Consider the following 24229-nt stretch of genomic DNA (forward strand, 5'->3'; position numbering starts at 1 on the left):
TGTTTGATGGCGTCAAATGTCATTTATAAATAAACAAAATTAAGAAAGCAGCGCAGTTACACTTAAAATCATGTTAGAGACACAAAATGGGAGGAGATCAAACAATGACTATAAGTAGCACTACATGAATTTAGAGATGGGTGAGTAGTCAAAGATGCTTTGTTATTTTATGATTGCAAACACCACAATATAGCAGAGCTGCAAACCAGCAGAGTTGTTGTCTTTACTGGAAATTACCTTTTGGGAGAAGGAAGATCAGTACATTGAATTGACAGAAAATTTGATCATTCTTACCTTGAAATCCATTATATTTAAAATAGGTCCCACTACAGGTATCAAATTCCAGCAATGATTTCTCATATACAGTATCAACACATAACTAATACTTATGATGCAACTGGCAATATTACTTATTACCATCATATGGATGCAGTTCAACTTAATAGTCATTTACATAAATATTATCTTTACTTTCCATATAAACTAGAAGCATCATTAAGGACTTAACTGATCAATATTTTAATATAATCTAGTTTTTAAAATTCAACATGTGTACAAAAATTATTTTGTTTTATTGAATCTTAATGCAACATGTAGTTTTAAAATATTTTTTACAAATCCTTTAAGCAGCCACTTCATTCTTATCCACAGTACAGTGGAAAACAATCAATACACAGTAAATTTATTTAAATCATGGGTGAAATGTTTACATTTTGTCAGTCTACTATTAATCTTATTGCTCTCTTCTCATGTGTAGTAGCTGTTAAATGAAGAAAGTAAGATTTTCACACTGATATTTTCCCAGGTGGAAATGCTACCATATTTCACTCTGAAACAACTCTGTACAGTCACATAATTAGAATGAAGTCTTGTAAAACCCGAATAAACAAGATTTGTTTGAAGCTCGACAACAGCTTGACAAGCAACTTTAGCACCTGGTAGATACTTTTTGAAGAAATAACAGAGAAAGTGGTCCATTTCAACTTTATTTAGATAGGCTGTCCTTTTTCCCTTTATTTGGTGCAATGTCTTATGAAAATGTTTTATTAAACAATTTTGACTTTTATGGACAAAAACATGCTTATTTAGAAACCAGACACCACATGATACCATATGAATTAAAATAAAGATGTTTGTTATTTATCTACAATGACTACCAATGCACAGAATAGTTAAAAAGATGGCTGTGGTTCTGTGTTCAAAAGTATTAGTTGTTAATTTCTGGAGAGACTGTGACACAACAACATATTACAGTATTGTGTGGTTGACAAATTACTTTCCAGATATGTGGTAGGGCTTTATGTTACTCTCTTCTTGCCTTTAGAAGGAAAAAAAGGAGATAGGGCAGAAGTCAGGAAGAAATTATTCTTCTTTTCTGGAAGCTGCCTAATACAGACTCAGGATCAGGTACACTGAATTCAGTCAGTATCAGTATCTTGGAACAAGACTTTGTGTAACAACAAACCCCATCATCACCCTGATGAACAGCAAATGATGTAAGTGATGTAAGACCTTCTCCAGGACCAAAAAATAATTCATTTTATCCTGAGATTTCCCCACAGATATACTTTATTTTGCATCAAAAAGATTAGAATTATGCTGTGGCAAGCACATTTCTCTCTCAGGATTTTTTATTGAGGTGCACAGAGAGAAATGAAAGAGAAAACAATTTCTATTTCTGCTCCTTGTTTTTCTCTTGTGGAATGCATTTGGAGAATTGTTTACCCAGAGTGAGCGCTTGGTTGGATCATGGTGGATTGTTTGGGCCTGATGGCCAATCAGATCCACCTGTGTCTGGGCTCTGGAGAACAGGGTCATGAGTTGTGAGTTAGTGAGATATGATAGTCAGAGAAAGTAGCATCTAATATTTAGTATCCTCTTTTATATAGCATATTAATGACATAATTATAATAAAGAAATTATTCAGCCTTCTGAAATAGAGTTAGACATCATCATTCTTCCCATTAGGTTCACCGACATCTACAACATTATGCTTTTTGGAGTAAGCTCCTACAGGTAATCAAAGCTCCTGACAGCATTGTCACATTTATTATTTTTGTTCTTCATCATCCTTGCCAATTGCTCACCTTTCTGCAAATTTTAGCTATTCCAATAACCAAATGCATCTTTTTCTAATACTATTTGCATTAAAAAAACCCTTAATAATTAACAATTACACAATGCATTTGGCCACGTGATTGCAAGAACTTGGAAAAATATTATTCCTAGAGGTGTAAAGACATGTGATAAATTTAAATTTAAGACTAGGGTAACTATATCTAGCTTCTGTTTTAAAAGCACTTACTAGAAGTAAGAGGACACCTTTTTTTCAAGTAGGTATTAGTATTTTGGTCATGCCAAGAGGTAATTGGCATTTATACTTATATGTGTGCATACACACAATTACATGCATATATTCAATATGCATTTGAAGTATTTCTGATTTTATATATTTAACCAAAATCCAAAAAGAGACATGTAAGTAGACTTTTGGCAGGAATTAATCAGCTTCCAGTGTAATACCTTAGAAATCAACACAAATATAGCAGCAAAGGTGAAGCTATCTTACATAATAGCTTGCTTTGATGTGCATTTAAACCTACTGTCTGCCTACTGAAGAAATTCAACACATCATCAAATGTGCTACTGGATTATCACAAACAGCCAAGGAGACAAAGCCACAATTGAAAAATAACTACATTTATTATTCTTTCTATATAAAATTCTTTTCATTAATGCTCAGCAACACGCATTTGGCAGCTGAACTGGGTATTTTTTTGAAGCAGCAGTTAACAATGCAATCCACAAAACAAAGATAAGCTCAGTGGTTTCCAGGAAACTGAAAGATGAAAGAATGCAGAGAGAGTCGGACATGGTTTCAAATGAAGAACAAGGGAACCAAGGTCAAACTGAAACCTAAAAGAAATTCAGCAAGGGCCCAGATACCATGGTACAGATACATTTCAGTTGGATTGAAATTTCACAATGCATTTCAACAATGCATACAATACGTTCTTTGGTATATTAATTCACTAGGGACAATTTTTTTCAAAGTAAAGGAGGACACAGATTCCAAAGCCCTTAGTTTCACTAATTCAAGTATAACATTTAGCAGATTCTATGTGTTTATATCAAATGTAAATTAGATTAAAGTTTTATCTTCTGGCTTTGTTTTGAGAGTTTACTCCCTGATTTAGCTGAGACCATGAAGTCTTACAGCATATATGAGGTTAACTGTAGTGGAGGAATCCATAAATGTTATTATTTCTGAAGCCAGCACCTACTAAATAGCCTCTTCCAGAAATATGATTAATGTATTCATTCCCCTTGAAGAGAAGGTCATTACCATTAAAATAAATTTAAATAGTCCATTTTACAGTAGTGAAAAAATACAGCATTCTACCATACACACCAAAAAAAGCCAACAGTTACCTTTATACCTACTGCAGGTAATGTCCTAACACACAAAGCTAAATTCTGTTTAGTTATTAAACTATTCATAATTTCCACCTAGGAAGCAAAAAAAAATATTTTGTCCAAGGGACTTTTCAAAATACATTCTAACATAAGTTCTCTCAGATACTAAGTTTGTAAAATACTGTATTTTACATCTATCAAGTGTAACCATGCATTCAGAAATAACACTCCTTACTGCTGGCACATCGCCTCCTCTACTCAGAGCAGAGAATTTTTTTATAATTTTACATAGCAAATTACAGTGATTTAGGAAAGAGTAAAGGAGAAATTGAAATGCAATGTGAATTTAAAAAATGTGGATTTTAAATACACAATTTTAAAGAAAGTAGAAAAATAACAATGCTAAAAGCTGCATACATGGACTCTTGCCACAAGTGAAAGGCAAATCTCTCACAACCTGCATTTTATAAAGTAGAAATGACAACTTTATTACCAGTCAAAATATCCCCTAGAACCATGCCTAGGCATTCCTCTTCTGACATACAGTGAAGAGTGCCACCTATTGAATTAAAACCAGTATTTCCAGAAATCATTATATTATTCTGGAAACATGCAGTCTATGTACTCCCCTCCTCAACCCAAGCTTTCAGTTTAGTTTTTCATCATGCAGAGTCTTGGCAGAGACCTGATTTGCCAAAATATTGCTTTGGTATAGAAACGAGGTCCAAACAAAACTGCATATAAGCTATCTGATTTAAGAAAAAAAAGTTCAATTATGTGTGTTTTATTAAAAAGAAAAAAAAAAAGAAAGCACTCTTTTTTAAAGGCTGTTCTTTTTCACTCAAGAAAGTGTATCCTTTCTATATCTTTAACTTTACTGTTAGAAGGAAACCTACTTGCATTCAGACCTGAATCCTTCTTTACCTTCACTGACAACTGAAGTATGTCACAGAGGACCTACTACTCACATATTTGATATCCACATGCCATGATCTCAGTCATGCTACAAAGCAGCAATGATCAGAAGACACTGTGTCCCCCAAAAGAAGCCCTGTCAGGTGCTGCATAGCAGGCGGCAATGCTACACATTGGTGCAGGTGAAGTTCTGTCTTTATAAACAGTGTAAATGGGCATTACAGTCTATCAATTTAGAGTTTTAAATACACACAATCTAGTCAAGGAAAAATGGGTGGTATGTTGCAAGAGTCTGCATGTAATGTGATACCAAACAAAACTGCTATAACCCAAACAAGTTTTGGAACTGACACATTTATAAACAAAATATTTGAATGAGTCAGCAGCCCACTGCATTTCCCAGGCCTGCTGTAGACTATCATACAATCCCCAGACACATTTCCTCAGATTGTGCTTGCCTCATGAGCAAGGTCAGTAGTGACAAAAAGTGATATAAAGGTCAATGAGTAGAAAAATATTACAATATGCAGACTTACTTTATCTGATTACCCATTAACCTAGTCAATATACTAAAGTTCACAGATTTCCCCTATTTATTTGTCTCTCTCTTTTAACTGTTTAATACAACATAATAGTGTATCAAAATGAAGTTCTACTATTGTTTTGGTACTGTGAATAAATAAGAATTAAATATGCTTCCTTACTGTAGTCACACACACCCAAGCAAACAGCCTCTAAAACAATCACTGTTTGTCTGAAGTCTTTGTTCTCATAATTCATGTATACTCCAGCACTGCCAGAATAAACCTTGCTTATGTTGAGTGGCTGAAGCTTTTGCATCTTCAGCAATGGTGCTATAAGTAATCGAGATGATACCACTGTGGTTATGCTGCCACCTGAATCACAAAGCTTTTGATCTGCACTGGAGATCCCTTTTTGAGGGTGATAAATGATAACAAGAACGGTTATGTGGAGAGTAAGCCTACTCCTGAATAAATACCTCCAAGAGAAAAAGGTAGGCTACATGGATCTTTGGTCAGTCACAACAAACTTAGATAATTTATGTTTTCCTTACTATGCGAAAAACTCTAAAATGAGCTACACACAAGAAACAAATTTCTACAACGCACAGACATAAAAATGCTATTTTTCTTTCAATTTAGTGATAATAAATAAAGATTACCACAGTAATTTAGTGTATACAATATTCTCATCAATATACACCTGGTCCTCCAAAGAACACTGAAGTACATGAGCCATTAAAAAATCCTTTTAGGATGCATTTATATATTATTTTTTATGCTATGCACCTCTGGGGAAGAAGAGGAGGATAATGTCTTTGACTTTGAAAGATTCTATATTAAAGGTAAGTATGCATTACAACTGAAAAAAAAAAAGACTAAGAATAATTATTTGAGGCTTTTGCCTGCATATTTCTTTGGGGATTCTCTCAGAAATTTACATAAGGTTAAAAAACTTGATTTTATTTAAAGATGCAAGGAATGATAAACTCCAATGTTCCCAGACTGACGGAAGAAAAATACGACAAAAATAGGAAACTTACAAGACTTCTCCCTAGGCATTCCAGCTGATAATCTATTTCTTTCAGACGATTCTGTTGATCACGCTTTTCCTTATTGTCCCGCAGAACCTTCTCACCTGGAATTGTTTCTAGGCTTCTATTTGCATAAACCAGAGGCTCCTGAGAAAATGATAGAATTTAACCATGTAACTTTATATTGCTTCATAGACAGATAAGGGTTCTTCTGATTTCTACTAAGAAAATAATGAAATGCTTAGAATAATACATTAATGTCCAATTCTGCAAATGTAGTCTTCATTATGTATATTTTCAAATACAATAGCTAAAAATGAGGCAAAACATATTTCAATAAAAGAATTCTTACCCTTTGCATTTTAAGAGGAATTTCTTATTCTCCAGATCTAATATCTAGATGCTTAATTTCTACTACTATAACAAAAGTGCTCTGAGAATAGGGTTGACTGAATGATTGGTTCAAAGTTTGCTCCTCTTAACCGTACTGGGATCAGAATTAAGTCAAAAGGAAAATGAAAAAATGAGCCAAAGTGACAACAGCTTTTGTTTACTAGGTATCACGGTAAACAAGGAAAAATTCTCTCTGTAAGTTGGAGTTAGTTGCCCAACCTTTATTAAAGATTTGGGTTTCACATTCTCACATCCTTCAATAGGTTTGGACTAGATTCTGAAGTTTGTATCAGTCCCAAATACATTCAGGTTTCAGTATTACACGTAATTCAGTTCATTGAGAATGACAAGTATTGGCAAAACTGCAAAGTTATGTTGTAATCAGAAAAAAAAACCCAGAGCTTTCTCTTGCAAACCATAGATTCTATAGAAAAATCCAATCATGGCAAAGGTAAAAAAGCCTAAGCAAAAAACCTTCCCCTATCTTGATCATCAATTCAACCCAAAGGGACATGAGCAGCCATAGAAAAAAAACCACTCTATTCATTCTTACTTTCAGAAGCAGCTCAAGAAATTTTAATAGACACACAAGGAAAATAATTCCAAGTAGAATGACTAATTGAAAAGAAAAACAACCTTCACAATTCAACATTCAATAGTAAATTCCTCAGCTACAATATACAAAAAACTGTATCTGTAAACAACTTTTTCTAAACATCAAGCAAATCTATGAGTTCTGATATATAAATCAAAAATATTAGGTGCCTGAAAATAAACTTATTTTAATACAGTAAAAAATTTTAAATATATATTTACAATCAGTAATCATTGGCAGTACCACAATGACAATAAATGAAAGCAGACTTTCCTGTAATAGACAATAATATTTTCTGTTTCATTCTGTATTCCTTTCAAAATTATTCATAATAATCTATTTGAGATTTGACCACTCAGGAGCATTAAGCTGCTGCTTTCTTATAAGTAGTTCTTACAGCCTCACTTCTCTCATCCCTGAATAGTAACCGATAGAAACTCACACAATATGAGTAAAGTCAAGGCTTTTCCCCACTTACTAATTTTTTAACATTCTCCTCAAGATATCATGAAATAAATGTATAAAGTACTATATCAAGGAAAACGTTTTGTTGTCAATGTTTTGCATACTTCAGAATATGTTTTGCTTCAATTATATATAGCACATGTGCATAGTAGAGAAGTCCATTTAAGATTACTTCATCTTTCACGTCTTTAGATCTGTAGAAAATAACACTGTTGAACATTTTACAAAAGGGAAAATACAAATACTAAGCAAGAGCCAAAGCTGTAACAAACATAATGCCAAAGAAAAATATGTAGTATTTGAAATAGCTATAATTATTTGTTGGGGTCCCTTTTCACTGGATTTTATAAATAAATAATATAAAAATCCCACCTAATGAAGCATATTAGGGTCATACAATCACATTGAGGCATAAAACTGGCTGATCAGTTTAATAACCTGCTTCTAACTATGCTCTGAAACAGATATCATCTGTGAAATTCGTCTGTCTTGGCAAAGCACAGGCATAGAGCATAGGCTATAAAGGGCTTCATTAACTGAAAAACTAGCGTATCTTCTGAATTTTGAGTATTTATTTAATCTTAAACTGGTAACTGTAGAGCATTTCTATAATAGTAAAAGGGAGTATTTTCCTGATTAAAAAAGAAACCAAATCAGTTATAAAAGAACTCCTCATGGTAATATACATTAATCATCTTTTAAGACAACCAAGCCTACAGATATTATTGTTTCTTTAAATACCATCTTCATTTGCTTTAGTTTTCAGGTAGTTTTTCAGTTTTCAGGCTGGTAACTGTACTCATCACACACAGTCTTACGTATTCTTCACAGTCTTCATATCCTTCGGTCTATCATTTTCCTGTTTCTTTTGGGATTAAATTCAACTTAATTTATTCTTCCCCAAAAATATTAAGTAAGACAGAAACATTTTTAAATATTTAGTTGATTTGGCACCAGAGAAAATAAACATTTCTGAGAGAAATGCAGTACTGATGAGAAACATTTCCATGTAAAAGAGAACATTAGTCATGGAAAAGCATTCTTAATTCCTCTGGACTCCTTGCAAAAAAAAGGTGAACATGTCTGCTTGTCTGTTACAGCTCAGCTATGGTATTGCAGGATAACTGAAGCCCATTATTAAAGATTTCAGAGTAAGAGAATAGTTCCTGTATCCTGGCAAAGTATCCATCAGTCACAAAAAGGGCATCTCCCACAGAGGCAACAGTGATTAAGTGTCTGCATTTTGGAAGCTATACCTAAGACAATTCTTGGAAGAAAAGAATGTGCAGCTTCATCTATGCAACTCTAAGCTAATTCTAAATTCAAATCATAGAACTAAAATGTATGAAAGCTTTTTACATGCTGCAAAACTGCATGGGAACAAAACAAAACTGAAAGGGAACTGCTTTTCCCTAATGAAAGGCAAAAAGGAATTAGCGACCTGGTTTTGTTTGTTAGGTTTAATATTACTCAAAAAGTTAATATGTTACTCTTTAATTAGCATACACCTAAATGCAAGTTTCTGATCAAATACTGCTGGGCTACTACCTGAAAGGAAGCAACAACAGTAACTTTTACAAATATTTCCAAACAGAGCATTTGTTATCCCAGGCAAGTCACATTAACTTCACGCTATGAAGGCATACACTGAACACTGGCAATCACTGGCAAGCTCAGGGTAACAACTGCATTTGTTATGTGATTACCAACAAGAGGGAAGTGCCTTTTCACACATTAGGTAAATGGTAAATGATCAACATCAAAATGTGACTCCTCTGGAACTGAGCTACAGAAAATACTGTTAGAGGTAAAACAAAACCTCATGCTCAGAAAGAAGCCAATAAAAATGACATTAAAGTGCCCTTACAAAAGGAGAAATAACCAAACCCACAGGTATTTTAGTCTTTCAAAGAGACGTTTCTCATACACTGGTAACTGAAAACAGTTTTGTGAATGAACATTTTTACAGATATTCTCTGATACATCAGTTCTGGCCATAAAACAAAAATATTACAGAAGTATATATGTTTTGTGCAAATGAAAAATAAGAATTAGGTTTTTTTTCCTAGACCCTGTAGTTTATACCCCATAGTTATAGTAGAGGCAACAGTATCAGAGCATGGAGTCTTCTAAGTACAAAATTCAAACAATCATTTCTCAAGGCTGAGACCTTGATTCTTAATCTTCAAATCTCAATATTGCTGGCAAGGCAAAAAGACGAAGGCCATTAAAAACAAGGGACATACAATTTCAACCTATCCTCTACAGTCTTTAACATTGTTTAGCAGTCATTGCCTTATCCTTCAGATCATAAGTGAACAGGCACTTTTGGTATCCTGAGATAAGAAGAAGCCTAATTCTAATTCCCAAAGGTAAACCATCATGGATAATTTGTTTCTATGCTGAAAAAAACACCCTCATACAGTTAAAAATATATGCATTACCAATTTCTGAACATGCATCTTGGAAGTGTGGAATCAACAACTCTTAAAACAAGTCAGCTCTCAAATTTCATATGACTCAAAATAGCAACAAATTATTTTTCCATTGTTTTCTACAGCTAAAATTTCTCACTTCACTCCTTAACACATAGACTTTATGAATATATAGAGGATCCTAAAGAAAAATGCAAAAGACACAATACAGCCAAATGCAGTATTGATCTCAGCCCACACTTCATCTGCAGATGAGCTCTGATTTGTAACCTACCTGATATATCTGGCTTGAACATCTTGAGCTAGAGCTGGAAAGAGCAGGAAACTCCCCATCAGATAGCAGCAATTGAAGCTTACTGTCTATCTCATGCAGGAGATGAAATTCCATCAGTTCAGGTGTGTACCCTTCTCCTGGTGCCTGCCAGACAGCTACATTGTCCTGTTGGAAGTACAGAAAATACTTAAGCCTCATTCACAAAGGAAACAAACTTTAAGGGCAGTTACATATCAAGTGTATTTGTTTTTCAGATAAACCATACTTAATAATAAAATGTACATTTTCATCCATCTTAGTATACAGCTAAAATCTCCTCATGTCCCTAGCACACTCGAGAGCAGCTATGGACAGACCAAGTAGAGACATTCATATATTCATCGCTTTTAAACATAACCAAGGAGCAACTTAAATGCACAACCACTTTCCATCTGATAAAGGAGTCAAAAAGTGAGAAAGCCTAACCAAAACTTAGTTTGGAATGAAACTGCAGAGGTTGATACGGTAGCAGAAACCACCTTGAGCCAAATCTCAAACAGAGGGTATGAGATGTGACACTTGCAAGGTACCACCAAAGAAGAAAAAAGGCATTCATAGGAAATCAAAGGAACTGCTCTGAGGTCAGTAGCTGCCATCCTTCTAGAGCCCCTATGTGTTATCACAGAAACTCTGGGAGAGACACAAAGCAGATAATGATTTACATGACTTTTTCCCCTTGATAGCAGTTAACACCTGAATAACACATATGAATATATACTCCTACTACATACACTTACGTATTGTGAGCTGCATATTGCAAGTGAGCTTACGTATTGTGAGTGAGCTAGGCCACTTAAGCCAAGCAAATGAGCTCATACCCACAAACAGATGCAGGTTCTCCACAGCAACTTGGCACTCTCTACCTCACACTCAGGGAAGCAAGTCTGCACAACCCCCATCCACTGGGTATCAGAGTAGTAGATTACATCTCTGTCCTGACCATAATGAAGCAGTAGATAGGACCTTAGAAGAGGAAGGATGTGTGGAAGGACATGAGTGTATTGCTGGTTTCCTTTCTTTTTCCTACCAGAATAGGACCAGCACCTTGCCCTAAGACTCTAAAATCTGCCTTGCAAGAAATTCATGTCCACCATTTGTTTCCAGCTTCCAGATTAGTCCTCCGGCTATTCAAGCAGTTGCATCCATACAAGAGGAGGAAATATCAGCTTCCAATTACAATACCACTGCTATGAGGTCATTTGTGGTTCACCCCCATTACCCTAAAGCACACTAGTTGCAAAAAGAAAAAAAGAAGCATATCCCAAACACCTGTCATAAATTATCTTCAAAATAAATGAAAAAAAAAAAAAAAAACAAGAAGAGGAAGAAAAAAGAGAGTCAAGAGAGAGCCATCCTTTTTGTGAAACAAAATCAGTTCTAATGCTTTCTCATACAAGTATGATGAGACACAACGTATGAGCCTGACCCGACCTGAGCTGACTCCAAAATAGCCACTCACAAATGTCTTAGATGCTTGCCAGCTTTGTGGAAACATCTGTTCAGGTGAGACAGTGACCACAAAAACATAAGTATCCAGCATGATAATACATTTGTGTCATGTTAACCACCTCCTAATCAGAGAATGAAGATCACAGAGCAAAAACACAGAATTACTCTACAGGAGTCCAGTAATATGTAACTGGGCTCGGCAGCTGCAGCTCTGTGTCTGTATCCCATACTCCAAATATCCAAATTACCACAGCAGTCATTTTACTCTAGGATGAAATGGACTCACACATTCTCTTTTGTATTTTCAAGATAGCTTTGCTTGGAAAATAAGCTTCTGTCCTGTCACTGTTTCCTGTGTGTTAACTCAGAACAATACTTTTATAACAGCACAGTCAGTGCTTTCTGTGGAACATCTGAAACAATTATACCCCTGCAGCTTCAGCTTTGACAATTAAATTAGCATGAATATGTGTACTTCTAAAATATTCTAAACACTTGTAAAACATTCTTTCAAAAAGTGAGAAGTGCTGTTTGGATACTTGGCACATATAGTAGTACAAGTCAAATGAGGTTATCTAATCCACATTACACCATGCAGAGGAATTCATACAACATAACCTGATCTGCCTTAATTGGCAGCCTCCAAAACATTACTTCAGCCAGTGTAATTGCACCAGCTTTTTGAAAGTCAGAATAAAATAAGATGAAAGAGGTCACCAGCTGGATAGTTACCTGGGCCAGCTTGAGGTTGTCTAGATTACTCATTAGCTGATAATTTCTTCATGATTTTTGTAAGTAGCCACAGGAAATGCCTCACCCGTAAAAAAAAATTCAAAAGTAGGATAGGAAGAATCTATCATTGGACTAGACAGGTCTAACTAACTACTATCCTTTCTTTCACTCTACTTTGATAGGGAGTTAGGAGCTTTCTTCTTTAAAGAAATTATCTATTGCAGAATAGAGTAACCCACAAACTACCATACTTGTCCATGGTGTCAAGAACATACAACAAGACACATGTCCTGTGAGATTATCTACTTCATATCTAATGTTAAGAGTGAAATCTCTATAGATACATGACAACACATGCCAAATGCAAAATGTGAACAAATGTTACACTTTTCCATTGCCTTGATACCTTGAGAATTGATGCCAAAAAAAGTACATATTGTTAGTTAGTATTTGCATTAGCTGCTCTGCATAAATGCCTCTAAATTCTATGACAGGCACTAGCTTAAAGAGAAAGAAAACCTAGTAACTACACATTTTTAGAGAATACTTTTGCCATCACTAAAATTAATTAAAAAAAAAAAAGGCCACTATTCCCTAGGTCAGAAAGCTATGTTTACTAACAAAAGGTTGTTTAAAACATCTTCAGATCTTTAAATGATGACATTTATCAAACTGAAGACCATCTCCTAGAAACAGTGATTGATGGGACAATCAAATACTCTTTGTTACTTTCCATGAGGATAATTTTTACTCACTTCAGCTCCTGCTATTCACTGAAGTATGCAGACTGTGCATTGTTTAACAATATTGTGTTAAAGCATAATTGTCTAATGCTTAAGCAGACTTTATATTCTTTTAAGACAGACTGAGTTGGAAGCCACAAAAGATGTCACATTATTTTTCTAAATGGACACACAATCTTCATAAATGTGTATTTCTCCAATTACTGCATTTTGAAGTCCATTTACCAGTTGTCAAAAAACTGCTGTTGGGAGGTTTTTGCAAGTAGTTGCTGGCCTTCCTCCCTGAGACCAGTCAGATTGATACTCCAAAATGTCACATTTTATGTAAAAAAAAAAAAAAAAAAAGTAATTTTCTCCAAATGCTGTTGCTGTTCTAAGGTTCCCTTCTCCTGTGCCTAACTTTTCTTTTAGGTTCTGCTGTTAGTAAAATTAACAAAGAAACCAATGAGAATTCATTTTTGGAGACAAATTCAACAGGATCTATCCATATTTGCTCTCATAACTCAGTAGGCGATTTCATAGTAGAACTAAGATAAAATTTAGATTTACTGTAAAAATAAGCCAAATACAAAAGAACATACAGACTAAATTTGTCATACCTCAAGATCTTGCAATTCAGATCCATCTTCTGTATCTTTCAATAGTTCAGTTAGCCTTTTCCTTTCTCCCTCAAGCATAACAAATTGGTTTCCTGAATCCCTTGCTAGCTGAAATATTTGCAACAAGAAAAAAACCCATGCTTAAGAACTCCACTAACTCAAACACCTCCAAAACAAAGCTTTTAAACTCTATGAAATTAACAGCCAAATGTTGTTTATTTCAATAATACAAATTATCACTCTGACAGAAAAATATAGCAGCCTACATGTAATAAATTTATAATCTTATCTTAGTCTTCGACATAGTGGGGAGGCAAATATTTTTCACTGGATGAAAAGTCATGATACCTACTAGGTCCCCACAGGAAAAAAAAAGTAGGAAAATCAAGGGATGCCTTTTCTGACAAAACACCGTCCCATCTAGGCTACACATGAACAACCTGTATATCTATCCCTTTTTTATGCATCAGGTTAACAGTAAATAAAATTAAGTTTATTTCAGTTAACAGTAAATAAATGTTTTAAAAGTCTTAGGATGTTGCCCTTAAAAAAAAAAACTATGTCCAGGCACAATCACAATTCAGTTTCTCTGAATAAAGGTTACTCTTTATCAAATGCACAGAAGCAGTATTATCCTAACCAGTATGAACATCCAAGTTGAGAACTGCCTAGTACAGTACTCTGCCATAAACAGCAGTTTTAACAGAAAGGTAATTTCTTCACTAATGCCTTAGTAGCTTCTAAAGTTCCTGATTTTAAAAGAAAACTGTCTTCAAAAGTACTTATCTACTAACAAAAGTACTTATCTAGCTAACATTTTAAAAATGTTATTGGTTTTATGCTTCAATGCTTACCTCAATGTTCTTTTTAATGAAATGCTGGTTGGTTTCATTTTTGCTATGCATTTTTTCTGCTGTTTTTTCTGTTTCTAATTCACTTGGATTATCTGATGTTTGAAGAAGAAAAGTTGGTACATTAAAATCATTCCTATTTTGATTCAACAAGAACTGTAATAACCTCAATACCATTCAAACCTTTAGCAAATATATAGAGTCAATAGACAAACTTTTTGTATGATGTTTTCATTATTTATGTAAATAGTATTATGTATTATTGTATTTAAAACATACTGTTGCCAAAACCTAGTTTCATTTTCAACTTTTTATTATATGAAATTACTCAATGTTACAAAGGCTAGAATACTTTCGGATTTCTGACCTCAAAAATGTTAAACATGGTGGCCTTAAAAGCCACAGCATTCCTTTAAACCCTATCATTGTTGCAGTTTTCTCATCATTACAAAACCAGACAATAATTTTTTTGAAAACCACAGAACTATCTGGAAACATATCAAGTACATTTTTCTAAATAAAACAGCTGAAAAACAGATGATATAGTTGATATTATTATAACACAGCTTATAAAACAAATATTGTTAAAAAATAAAACTCATCATAGAGCTGTAAATCTATTAAACACATAAATGGTATTCTAATAATAATAAGTTTCTATCCACAACAAAAAAAGGCATGATTCTGTTTTTCAATTACTTTTACCATGCTTAAAATAACAATTCCTTTACAAACAGCAAATATTTGTCACATTATATAACAAGTCTAGGCAAATATAATCAACTTCTAAATACCAAGAACTGCTTCAAAAGCAGGTATGGTACTTTTTGCTTTTCTGGAAAGCAGAAATTTGAAAAATGGGTGGGTTATTTCCCTACAATAAAAGAATTTGACATGTTAGATAATAAAAGACAGGCTATATGGAAATAACTATTTTTCAGAGTAAACAGAATGAAAGCAAACCCCCAAATATATAAAATAAATCCTATGCATCCTTTACAGACAAACCTTAAAGGACTGAGGTGTTGGATCTGACCAAGAAACCCCCTCACAGTTCAAATGCACAACTGTTTCTGAAAGCATCCTAAGCTTTCTTTACCGTTACCAGGCAACATCATGTGTCAAGAAAATGGATCATATAGGAATGTAAACATCAATATAAAGATGACAAGTTGCATCCTGAAATGAGCAGAACACACCAAACACCAACATAACATATAAGATAGGCCTTACTTTTAAGCTATATCTTTCACTTGACTGTAGAATAGCATTTTTGAGAGGGAGCTATCATACAGAACATCTCAGAACATTGAAGAAAGGAGGGACAGACATGGATCACTGAGACAAAGAATATACTGAAGACTGCCAAGAGTAATTAAAGGAGAAATTGCAGCTAAATAAATTTTGCATATGCATTTTGGTGGACTTGGCACATATTTCAAAGATTTGCTATAAATCTTGATGAGAATGAAGAAGTAATAGCATAAAATTAGTGCACACATTCTTCTTCACAAGCTCCTCTTGTTCTTGGTCTGCCTTTATGACAGCTGTGACACAGAAATTCAAAAGCAACCAAAACAGTAATTCTTAGCTATTCAGACACCACATCAAAAGCCTCCAGCAGAAATAGGAAAAGTCATTTAAAGCAATATATATTGCTCACAAACCGTAAGTCAGTGCTGTACTGAATACTGGCAATGAAACCATTATTACATACATTGTTATTCAAGGGCACTCCAGCACAACTCAGAAATTTTGAAGAAAGAAGCTGAGTGTCAAGCTTTATTTTAAGGGAGGAATGAAAACACATGGTAGAAAGATAGAGAAATTAAAAGCTCCAGCTCTCAAAGATAAGGTCACATACTGGGGAACTAAGACAAGTGATAAAACAATAAAGGAGCTGATTTCCATGTTTAAAAATTAAAACATGCAGTCACATTCTACAAACTACAGAGATATTGCTGCCGTCGATGCTTCAGCCTTAAGGAATGCACTTATATTATGTCTTTGTCATCTTAGCCAGTCACCAGGAAGATAGATTCCTTCTGTTTACATAAAATGGTAATTGACAAAGAAATAATCAACTGCAGCTGATAGCAATGGCAGTTGAAGCTCTTATTCTTATATCACAACACATGTGAAAAGTTACTAACCACATAAATTTGGATTTCAAATAGGAAAAGAATAGAGGCATACAAGCACAATTCCATTTATTTTGACATGATGGACATACTACAGCACTAACAGCATTTGAAAAGTCTATACAGTGTATGATAACACATGGTCTCTAAAAGAATCAGCAGGTGTTTGAGTTTTTCCAGAAAGTACTTATTTCATAAAAGCAATGCAGATTTTATAATAATCAGCATAGCAAAATATAAAATAAGTTGTCTGAAGATTTATGTTTCACACAAATCCATAACATTTCTGCTGAAAACAAAAAAAAAAAAAAAAGAAATACAGAACAGTTGCAGTCAAATTCAGCACCACTTGTCATTTCTAGATGGTTTTTAAAATATAAGCCTATTAAGAAAAGCTGTGATACCTTTGAGCAATAGCAAATTTTAAAGAATTGCCATGAAGAATCAATGGTACATTTTACAATGTATCAGTTAAACACCTCTTCCTTTTGAAATGAAAGAAAAATGGTTTTATAAACACAAAAGTAAAAATTTTCTTAGCGTGTTGAGTAAAATGTTTTAGATAAGTCACAAAGCTGTTCTCTTTTTTCATTTGCAAAAAAGGTAAGAACTGTCACTCTTCAAGTAAGTAACCTTGCTCTTTCCCATTTCACTGGCTTTGCCAAAAAGGCTGTCTTCATTGCTCGCTCATTGTGCATGTTGTTTTGCCATTTCTAAAAATACAAACTCTATCATTAATGAAGCTTACCCTGGTTTTCTTGGGCTTTATGGCAATCATAACCTTCAGGATTTGTGTGTGTGTGAAATACTGAAGTACATATTTCATCTTCTTTAGCATGGGAGGTATCTGTAAGGAATTTTTTTCCAGTAAAATTTAATTGAAATTTATTTAAAGAAGATCTAGCATCATGTGTATCATACACTTGGAAAGTAAAGAAATTCACTTGGATAAATGACATAAGCATTGTATTTCTCAAGAAATAAAGAAAGGGGAAACTGTAAAGTGTGAGTCATATATATGCTGTTTCTTATGGCCATGCTCCTGTTTTTAACAACTACTGCCCACAGAAGACAATTCATCACATTCTCAAAGACATAGCCCAAGGCCCTAAAGTTCAAATGCCTCTGCAGACACCATGTGGCAAGTCAGCTATATCTTTGAATGAGAGTAAGGCATCCAGGTTTTCACAGCTGGTGTCTGCCTGTGCATGAATTATTAGACTTCTAAGCAGCTTAGGTCAAGGGCATAGTCTAGAAAAACAGCATTCAAGCATCCTAGTTGTTGCAGTTATTCAAAGAAAAAAATAAATCAATTAAAGTATTCACATGTGCCAACTGGAAATACAAGTTAGAGCAGTAAGTTGCAATCTTAACACTTAGCACTTACAGAAAAGGACTCGTATTGCAAAGAACCAAATTACATATGATTTTCACACTGAAAAATATATACAATAACAAGTAACAATAATCAGTAACAATGAAGTGTAATGGACTCAACTGAACAAATTATTTTGTTAAACAGAGCATAGGGTAAGGAATTTAGGGCTGTTTAATTAAGCTCTGATTTACATTTCTGCTGTGAGTGTATCAGAAGGTTTTGTTGTGCCTGAAAGGCTTGGAACACTTAAGTTATTAATGATTTTGTACCCAAACTTGTGCTTGATTTCATAGCTACATTAAAAACTATAATAGCTCTCATATATAATTTACTTAATAAAGCTCTATCAAATTCAAGTTTTGAAAAGCAAAATACATTAAATGTATTCCATTTCAGTATCAACCAGGGCAGTACTTGCGGCCGTTACCTGCTACGACCTCAAGAAGTCGAAAAGCGCTGGCTAGCGCTGCCTTTGAGAGGCCGTAGCCGCCATGTGAGCGGGTGCTCTAGGGTTATGGCGTAAGCCTCCCTGATGGTACGGAGCATTCCGGCGTGGGTAACACAGCTTTGGTAGCTTCATGCTGGGAGGAAGCGAAGGGGCGAGAGAAGGACACTTGTTTGCTGGTCCAACGACCTTTTTATTCCCCCATGCATGGAGGGATGCTCTCTGGACTGCATGCAGTGTAAAATGTCAACTGAACAAAGAATTTGCAACAGATTAAATAGGGGGTGGGTAGACTGGAGTGGAAACCTGCCTTGCCCTATGGGGACAAACAACAGGGGAGTGACATGGATTATAACAACCTATGGCAACATAACAGAGGTGGGCACAGTGTTCTGGGACAAATAGAAATGCAAAGGTGAGGTGATTGATGCAGAACTTTCATGAAGAAGCAGGTTACAAGACTGACACCCCAACAAGGAGTGAGCACCCCTGACTGACAGAACCATGTAAGGAGAAAACTGGGAGAGGTGAGAAGATTGACATGTCTGAGTGACAGGAGCTCCCATGGTAAACAACTTGGAGCAAACCACTGTGAGGGAAAATAGGGCTACAAGGAACCAACCTAACTAACATTAATAAAATCCCTGACTAAACCAACCCAACCTACAACAGACAGACATCAAGACATTTGTTTAATTAAATAAATATCAAAATAAATAAGACCTGAAAAGTAAGGCACTAGCATGATATAGAAAAGATAAAGATCAAGCTGGAGGAAAACTATAAATCTAAACCATGCAGTTTTGTCAGTGCAGTACACCAGAAACCACATGATGCACATGGTCTCTACAGCAGCTACTTTTGAGATAAAGGAGTTAGCAAACAGTCTTGCTTGTCTACTGTTATTTTAATATATCCTGACATCTACTGGACACTGTCTAAATATCACCCAAATCAAATTGTTTTCTTCCTTTACTAACCCAAACTTTAGCATAGAAATAAAAGCAGGTTACATTGTAAATAGTAAGTTTTGTTGAAATATTTTAACTACACAGTGCTACCATTATTATGCATGTACTTCCAACATTCAAGGTGAGATTTTTTGCTCAGCAATAACCATTTAGACCTCAAATCCTTATTCTCTCCCCAAAAAGAGAAAAGATAGGATGTATCACAATTCTGTTTCTCTTTACTTACCAGCTCTATCATGCCATGAGGAGAACACAGCTAAAAACTGGTTTGTGTTTTCCACCTCCTCATGGCTTCCTGTGGTGCTGATACACTATTCAAAAGAAATAAACTATATATGTAGAGATACATGCATGTATTTAAAGTAAATTCTTTTAAGTGAAATATATTGTCTGCTTATCAGATCTAATGCACTTCAGACCCTATGAAAAATTACTCTTCTCAATTTATTTTCTTCTTGAGGCTATCTGAATATCTCCTGAAGTTATGATAAAAATATGGTGAAACTTTAAAGCCTCTGTTACATATTGTCTTTTATGTGGAGACCCACTTCACCAGACAAGTTCTGTAATATCTATGCAGCTCCAAATCCAAATCCAATGAAATTACAAAATGCAGTCAAACCAATCATGTTTTTTAGCAACTCCTCTTTCTATTAATGTATAACAGAGGAAATACTAACTTGTTTCAAGGCATTTAACTGCTAAAGGCCAGGTCAAGGAGAGGGTAAAGGAATTTGTGTTGTAGCAGCCTTCTTCAGGCAACATCTTTAATTTCTTCAACAACAGACAGTACTGAAATAGCTGGGCCTAAGATGGATCCCACTTGCAGAATAAATGCCTTTTAGCCTGGGTTCACAGATGTTACCTCCTGACACACCCTACCCTCCCTGCAAGCAGAGAACTCATGCTAGTAAACCACACCCACATAGCTGTATATTTAGCAATTTGTCTTACCAATTTTTAAGGACAATCTCCTTCTTTCAAAGCCTGCTTAGCCAATATGTATTAAAAACTAGCCAATCTTACTTTTTAGGATCCATTTCTTAATTTTGGTTGGCCAGCCGTGAGTTATTTAATAATAATAAGGCTTCTGTGAAATATGATCATTCTATAAGACCGTACTCTAGGATACATCAGTCACAAAATAAGCAGAACACTTCTAACCTGAAGTTCTTCCCAGAGCATTGCCCTCATTTCTCTGCCTCGCTTTTTAACTACTTTTTCTTTAAAACTCTGTTTTTCAAGTATTGTGTCAAGTTTATTCATTTTCTTTATAGCTGCTTGAATCTGAGCATTTATATCCGTGTCTTCAGAACATTCCAAGTCAGAAGAGTCTGTTGGAGAATATATTTAAAATTAATGTTAGCTTGAAGCATGTCAAAAAAAAAAAAAAAAAAACAAGCATTAAAAAGCAGTTCCTGTAATTTGGCAACACCCATAGACAAGAGTACAGCATTCTCAGACATATGTTAATTTCTAAACCTGTTTGTAGCAGGGAAAAATACAGAAGTCTTTGCAACATGCTGAATCAAACTCTGAGCTGTAGCAGTTGGAAAAGGAGGTGTGGGAGAGGAAAAGTCACCTATTTGGGGCAAGTGATTTGATTCAAATTCATAATGGAAAAGTGACAACATCTCCACAGTATCAGCAAAAATCACTGAGTTTAAAAATATGAAATATTTTTTTCAGCCTGACTAGTAGAATACATTTTGAAATTAATAATTCTGGGGTTAAGAGAGACTCTGTAATATCTCTGCCTTTAAATATTAGAGAAGTTCCAGTCTTATCTCTTAGAAAACCAGATTCTGATACTGGTTCTAGAAAAATATTGCTATAAATAATGAAAAACTGTGAAACATGATGGAAACTACCATTACTTAATTAAAGTAGATTTCTACATCATCTCTTTTTTTTTTCCTAAATATGCAGATTATAATTATAACTTTTACCTTTTCCCCTTCCTATAGCATCCTCATACTCTGTCCTCATTTATGGCTTCCACTTTAAGAGTAGAGGGAACACTTGTAGCACTGCTCCTAATCCCAAAAAATTTGGAGCCCTGCAACACTCTATTTCATTGTCTTATTTTTTGAGGTCAAGTGCTTTACATAGCCATTGATCCAAGCATTTGCTGTGATGCACTGGTCTACTTTATGCCATAAAAGGATCAGGGATACAACAAGGGGAGAGCTATAAAAATCTAAGTGAGCTACAGGGGACAGATGGACTGAAGGACAGATGGTAAATAAAAGAGCCCTTATTTCAACTGGCCTGATTTCAGCAGCTTGATATAAACCTTAAATTACTGAGTGAAGCTTTAGGTTGAGTTCTATCAAATTTCTGTTCTGTAGATATTAATATAATATTTGGTGACCAACACTGGATATGATAACCACTGAATTCTGCCTTGTTAGACTGATTGAATCTATGGAAAACCCAAATTCTATTATAGCATTAAAGAAAATTAATATCCATTAATAAAGCAATCTCTAAATAAAGAATTCATCCAATAGCTCTTGAATAGCACAATTCATATACATGTTCAATTTGCAGTATTCCTTTATAACTATATAATATACTCACAAATACACCATTACAAACTCTCTTAGAAGCTTTAATAAGAAAAGAAAAAGGTTTTATTGCACTGCTAATTTTATACACCTGAAAAGTACTATCTGATTTTGCATTACCTGGTTTTCCTGGGGAAGGTTCACAGGGTTTCAAAGTTTGTGAAGTAAAATCTGACTTTGCATTACTTGGTTGTCCTGGGGAAAGTTCACAGAATTTCGACATCTGTGTTTCAGTGCTTTCATCCTGAGAATCTGAATTAGAGCTACATCCTGAAAAACACAGAGAAAAGCCTTTCACAATAAACCAGACACCTTTTTGTCAATTAGGGATCACCACAGAGCCTTGCAGTGGATTAGTTTAAAAAACAGCATATACTAGTACACCAGAACTCATGTTAAAAACAGGAGCAGGAATCAAGGGATTTCTTTTGATCCCAATTCTGTCATGAAATCTTAACTAAATTTCAAGACAGTATCCAAACATCTGCTTCACTCACTGACTTTGCATCTCTATTTGAAACAGTCAGACACTCCAGAACATTAATCCATCACCACTTATAGAATGGCAGAAGAATGCCATGAAACACTTCTGTAAGTGCTTCAATTAAAGTTAAACAGTGCATACTTATATTTAAAGTATTTTATTAGTATTAACATTGTTCATTTGTTAAATACTGTAATTCATAACCATAAATTCCAGGTTTTTGGACAGGTGGACCATAATTAGGATACAATGTTTCAAACAAATGATCATGATTATTCTGAAAAGTTAGATAAAAACAACTTAATGAAAACACTTTCTAACATGATTCCATGGTATACACCCAGATAGGTTTTAATGATCTTTTAAGCCAGATAACAGTTGATGATGCCATAAGACATTTACTGTACTGTAGTAACAGTAATAACACATTTCTTTCAAAGGTGGATTTCAAAAAGTGAAGAGAAATGAAGACATGGATTTTGACATCTTCCTTTCCAGATTTTTGGCTATTTGCAACCTCTATTCCCTCCATCAGCAGAATTTCACCCGAGCTGTAAAAACTTGATATTTGGTCTAGACACAAGCAAAGTTTTAGTCATTCCCACCTGACAACTCATCAGGATTCCACAGATACTTGTGAAGAGAGAAGGTCATGCTCTCCACTGTTTGCTGATCAGTTCTTATTTCCTGGACATCAGATTTATCTCTGTCATCGCCTTTGTTTTCTGCTGGACAGCCAACTTCTAGACTGTCTCTCTGATAACCATCAGCCAAACTGACAGGTGAATCAACCTATGAGATGCAAATTATTGCCACCATGAAAACAGGGATGTTTTGGGTGAAGAAGATAAGCACAATACTCATGTGCTATCACAAAGGACAACAACAATTCTGTACAACACTGCAGAGTACTTCTTAAATAACAGAACCATTTTCAGGTCTGATATGGATACTAGGAAAAAGCTCTTTTTCTTAGATTTTACATTGATTCTCCAGTTCATCATTCCCCAGACTGTCAGATTTGGGATTGTCAGGCTAGGGTACATATGAAACTAAAAAAGCAGAATACTACTTCTTGAGCATTCTACTATGCAGAATTAGGCATGAAGGTTTTAACCTGCTGAAGGAGATAAAAATTACCTTTTGCAAACATGGTTCTGGTGTTAATAAATCCATAGATGTATTTAAAGATCTACAATTAGGTCTAGAGCTAGATGCAGGCCTTGAAATTTCATCCAAGCTCCTACTTGTAATATCCACTGTTACCTAAAATTGGGAAAAAAACAGCAAAAACAACATTTCAAATGAACAGTTTCATAATAAAGCACTACAAGCCCTGCAATATTTCAGATATAGACCATGTAAGTTTCAAATGCTTTCTAACAACTCCATGTTGCAAGGTTTTTCCAGTTCAGTCCAGCTTGCCAGTCACGTATGTGCTTTTTAATATACATACAAAAATATATCATCAAGCCAACCAAAGTATTCAAAAGTGCTTATTATCAAAGACACTTCCAATGGCATACACCTTACAAATAATCTCACAACAGAGGAATTGTCATGGCTCTTTTCTTTTTTTTTTTTATTCTTAATCATTGGACTGACAAAGTTAGCAACAAAAAAAAGAATAACGGCATTTTAAACACATCTTGAACACAACTAAAACAGCCAAACACTACTTATGTTCAAATGGGAAGTTTCTAAATCTAAACATTCATATTCCCAACCTCAGTTCAATTTTGAGTTTAAACCACAAACACACACGTTTCTCTGGGAAA

At 34.6% G+C, this 24229-nt stretch overlaps 1 protein-coding gene across 7 annotated transcripts in view; it reads right to left on the reverse strand.

The window, feature by feature from the left end:
• The window catches only part of FSIP1 (fibrous sheath interacting protein 1), a 135026-nt gene that overhangs the window by 110326 nt on the left and 471 nt on the right, over nucleotides 1-24229 (reverse strand). For 6 of the 7 annotated variants that reach the window (XR_008431401.1, XR_008431400.1, XR_008431404.1 and 3 more), the window contains exons 2-11: nucleotides 23592-23717; nucleotides 23057-23243; nucleotides 22088-22237; nucleotides 20562-20731; nucleotides 19624-19708; nucleotides 17352-17450; nucleotides 14466-14557; nucleotides 13612-13719; nucleotides 10050-10214; nucleotides 5897-6034 (exon numbers count right to left, since the gene is read on the reverse strand). Coding sequence is in view for 2 of the 7 variants with exons in the window: in XM_053945388.1 (XP_053801363.1) it covers nucleotides 5897-6034; nucleotides 10050-10214; nucleotides 13612-13719; nucleotides 14466-14557; nucleotides 17352-17450; nucleotides 19624-19708; nucleotides 20562-20731; nucleotides 22088-22237; nucleotides 23057-23243; nucleotides 23592-23717 (1320 nt within the window). In the remaining 5 variants the exon portion in view is untranslated. The remainder of the gene's footprint in view (nucleotides 1-5896; nucleotides 6035-10049; nucleotides 10215-13611; nucleotides 13720-14465; nucleotides 14558-17351; nucleotides 17451-19623; nucleotides 19709-20561; nucleotides 20732-22087; nucleotides 22238-23056; nucleotides 23244-23591; nucleotides 23718-24229) is intronic. The other variant, XR_008431403.1, reaches the window with a different exon arrangement.

The sequence above is a fragment of the Vidua chalybeata genome, chromosome 6 (assembly GCF_026979565.1).
Source record: "Vidua chalybeata isolate OUT-0048 chromosome 6, bVidCha1 merged haplotype, whole genome shotgun sequence".
Classification (NCBI taxonomy): Eukaryota; Metazoa; Chordata; class Aves; order Passeriformes; family Viduidae; genus Vidua; species Vidua chalybeata.